The following is a 4,229-nucleotide window of genomic DNA, read 5'->3' as shown; positions in this document are numbered from 1 at the left end:
TTTGAATGCATTCCTTTTTTTTTTTTTTTACATCCGACAAGCATTTGTTCCTTGTTACTATCCCGCATTCACATGTTGAAAGAAAATAAGAAATTCTATTTCGCATAAAGTATATGTGAAGTCGGGGCTTGGGTAGCTCAGCGAGTATTGACGCTGACTATCACCCCTGGAGTCACGAGTTCGAATCCAGGGTGTGCTGAGTGACTCCAGCCAGGTCTCCTAAGCAACGGTTGCTAGGGAGGCTCCTCGTGGTCGTGATTAGTGGTTCTCGCTCTCAATGGTGCGTGTGGTAAGTTGTGCGTGGGTCATGGAGAGTAGCATGAGCCTCCACATGCTGTGAGTCTCCGCGGTGTCATGCACAACGAGTCACGTGATAAGATGCGCGGATTGATGGTCTCAGAAGCGGAGGCAACTGAGACTCGTCCTCCACCACCCGGATTGAGGTGAGTAACCGCACCACCATGAGGACCTACTAAGTAGTGGGAATTGTGCATTCCAAATTGGGAGAAAAGGGGGAAAAAATTAAATAAAGCCTATTTTATGGTGGTTAAGATTTTTTGCATTGACATTATTTTCATGACAATTATGCACATGTAATGCAAAATAGACATCTCCTTACCATTGCACTAACACAAACACAAACATGAAAATCTTCCTGTCCAGACACAATAATGTTTTAATTTTTGAATTAAAAATACTATCATGATGTATACTTTAAATTGTTTCATTTCAATATTTTTCCCACATTGCACGGATGAGAAATGGTCATGACAATAGTCACAAAGTAAAAAATCCTAAAAATAAAATTTAAAAAAAGACAATTTTCTTCATGCAAAATATAATTTTGTAGCTCTAGATTTGGGAGTGAAATATGACCTGGACATGTTCCTGACAGGTTCACCCAGAAATTCTCCTCTGTTCCAGTTTTATGTGCAGTTTGATTATCATTCCTCCTGGTATAGAAACACAATTAAACCACATAAGATCAGAACACCTAAAATAACATAACTGATGCATTTTTGCATAGCTCAGATTTATTGAATGTACAAACCATATTCATGCTCTCTGTCATAATTGACCACATAATTTAAAAGTGACAGCAGGAGTAAAAGGAAATGATAGTTATTGATATTAGATATACAGTCTGTGCCGATAGTTGCCGACAGATTTTTGTAAAATAAATATAATTATGTGGGAATTTGCTGTATCTAAATATGTCATCCTTGACTATATTCATCCATATTTTTATCTTCACTCTAATGCATATTTCATTATTTTGATTAGATAAACAAGTGTTCAGAGAGGTGACTGCACTGTATGTGTCTCTAACTTCATATCTTCTGAAGAGTAATAAACCTTATTCCTCATTAAACCTCATCTGGTGACATATATATTTACAAAACCCTTCATCTAGTGAATATATAGGCTATTAAAGGCTAAATTTGGGTAAATTCTTAAATATAAGGTGCTGTAATGTGTATTTTGGGCTTGTTTGAAGTTAAAAGTCCCTCTTTATGCACCAATCTTCAAAGTTATTATTGGAATTTTAGTTGATCAATAAACTGCATGTGGGATTTTATTTATTTTTGACCCTTGTTGCGTCTATGTCTATACCTGTCAGAGTATGGAAAGACTAAGATAAAAAAAAATCTGCCAATTTATCGGTCACAGGCCTTTCGGTATCGGCCTTCATTGATCACACAACATGTATCAAGGGCTACACATTTTTCTGATCTTTGTATGTGCACATTTGCATGTTCACTACAATGTTACTGACTCTGTTATATCACAACAATCTCATGAAACCTGTCAATAACATGTTAAGTTTGAAAGATAAGTTTAAATGGCACAAGAGTGTCACAAAAAGTATCACCTGCTGTGCAGCGTCTAAAACATCTTTTTGCCTTAACTTACAAATGAGAGTATTTTCTTGATTATAATAAAATTATACGTTTGGCATAAATAATAATTATCATATATATTCATTATTTGTCTACTGGCGTATTTGCATGTTTTAAACATACAGGAGTTTTGTTTTGTTTTTTTAAACAATGAAATAATCCTAACAAATCCTTCCAAATCCCTCTACACTTTATCATAGAGAAATGTTTGTGTTTGGTTAGCATGAATTTGGACTATAAAGATACTGCAGTTTTTAAAGAATGTAGAAAGTGCTTCCACAATAATACTTGAACAACAAAGGGAAAATGAGAAAAAAAAAGAAGTCAATATATGATGCAAGATTAAAATAATTAGAGGGGGAAGGAGGGGAGAGAGAGGTTGTGACAGAGGAAATGATGGTGTCATGATTGCTGAACTACCTGTATAACGGATGTTCTGGAAGGACACAGACAGTTTGTGCATGAGAAAAGAGCGTTCAACAGAGTTGACGGAGCAGCGTTTATAAACCGTAAGTACACAACAAACTTTTCATTTGTTCTTAAGCAGACCTTGTCAAAGATTACATTTGTGAACTATATTTTTTTAAAGCTATTTGGAGAGCATCATTTCTGGCACGTGGACACAACATCTCATGGTGTGTTACACCCGAATCTCTCTTTTCCCACAGATGTCCAACAATCCACCTTCCTCCATCTGTATGTTTACACCCCAAAATCCGACCTCCCTCTCTCCGGACGGCACCCTGCCTGTGAACTCCGACTCCAGCGGTCTGACACTCAATCAAATGCCACAGATGGACGGTGGTCTGTATAGCCAGTCCACGGGCCCTCAAGGGTTTCCCAAGACACAAGACACCCGAAGCATGGAACAAATGATGGGTTTCACCTACCCGCCCTATTCTACCTGTCTCACTTCCTCAAACACAGAGAGAGCATCACAACAGAATCAGCAGGTAACAGAAACTGTCTACTTAATGTGAGATTCACCCTAGTAAATATCTGACACATTACAGCTCTCTTAAAACCTAGTGAGCTGCCTATGTAGGCAGCATTTTAAGGCATTCCATTTGAGTCAGCATGGTAGGCTGTAGACAGCAAGGCAGCTCACATGGCCTGTATTTATTGCACACAGGGCCGTAGCTAGTGGGGTGAAAGGTGGTAACGATTCTAGGGGCCCAAACGTTCAGGGGGCCCCACAACAAATTCTAAACAGTATTTTTTTTTTATAGGAAAGGGGCCCAGAGCAATATACAGTCAGGAGGCCCAGATTGCACATCACTGTACATTTTCTGTTCATTTAATTTGTTCTTTATTATTCTCGGGAACCGAAGGATTATTCACAGTTTCTTCTGCCCCCTCCGGCGTCCACCCTCCGGCTGCCCGGTCAGAAGAGAAGCCTGAGTAAAGACAGCATCGAATACCGCCTGCGCAGAGAGCGCAACAACATCGCCGTGCGAAAGAGTCGCGATAAAGCCCGCCGTTGTGTGCAGCTCACCCAGCAGAGAGTGCTGCAGCTGCAGGACGAGAATCACCGACTGCAGCTGCACATACAGCGTCTGTCACACGATGTGGACGCGCTCAGACACTATCTGCCACAGCGCCACCTACAGGTCAAAGAGCAGGACATCGCAGGGAAAGACAACTGCTGAATGCCTTTGGAGACTGGAGGTTTTTTTAATTTAGATCATGATAAAATTATTTGCGGCTTCTCGTCAATTTTGTGATTTTTGTCGATGATGATTTGATCTGCTTTTTTGAGTGGATTTCTGGGCTCCTGGGATAATTTGCAGAGCTTACATATAAATACCCAATGTGTGGGAATGAATCCATTGTGAGCATATTTGAGTCATTAAACACATTCCAGTTGCAAAAAAAAAAAAAAAAGCAAGGAATCTTCTATTTTGGATTTTTTTGGGGGGGGTCACAGTGAACATAGACATTACAGCAGATTAAGAAGCCATTCAGATGAAAAATAAATAAATAAAAATCTTTAAGCATTGTAGTTATGCTAAAGTTAATAGTTAAAGCATTGTAGATAAAAGTGCTTAGAAATGTGAGTTTTCTGTTTCACTTTAAATAAATCTTTAAACCTTGTAAATAGCATAAGCCTTTTCCTGGTGCTTTTTCAATATGGGGGACCGGGGCTAGTTGTCATACTTTATATATGTCTAATATTTAATACTTTTATAAGTATTATATATAATATACTGTATAATATAGACTACTTTTTAAAAGAAAAAAAACTTCTTAAGGCAGGTTTATTTTTGAAGGTGTGCACACAAGTCTTAAAATTTCAAACTCTTATGTCATTTTGCTTCTCAAGTAATA

At 38.4% G+C, this 4,229-nt stretch overlaps 1 protein-coding gene across 2 annotated transcripts; it reads left to right on the top strand.

Moving 5' to 3' along the window:
• Positions 1–2,288: 2,288 nt before the first annotated feature.
• On the top strand, positions 2,289–4,007 carry LOC127434399 (CCAAT/enhancer-binding protein beta-like). Of its 2 annotated transcripts, XM_051687110.1 has the most exons (3): positions 2,289–2,410; positions 2,570–2,854; positions 3,233–4,007. In XM_051687110.1, exons 2-3 carry the CDS (start codon positions 2,570–2,572, stop codon positions 3,548–3,550), a joined length of 603 nt encoding a protein of 200 aa, XP_051543070.1. In that variant the 5' UTR covers positions 2,289–2,410; the 3' UTR covers positions 3,551–4,007. The 2 variants fall into 2 exon arrangements, 1 of the variants encoding a protein (XP_051543070.1); XR_007896029.1 differs by lacking the exon at positions 2,289–2,410 and having other exon boundaries at positions 2,706–2,854; positions 3,131–3,375.
• Positions 4,008–4,229: the final 222 nt, after the last annotated feature.

Source organism: Myxocyprinus asiaticus, chromosome 44 (genome assembly GCF_019703515.2).
Source record: "Myxocyprinus asiaticus isolate MX2 ecotype Aquarium Trade chromosome 44, UBuf_Myxa_2, whole genome shotgun sequence".
Classification (NCBI taxonomy): Eukaryota; Metazoa; Chordata; class Actinopteri; order Cypriniformes; family Catostomidae; genus Myxocyprinus; species Myxocyprinus asiaticus.
Note: the sequence above shows the minus strand (reverse complement) of the source record. Positions and strands in the feature narration are given on the sequence as shown.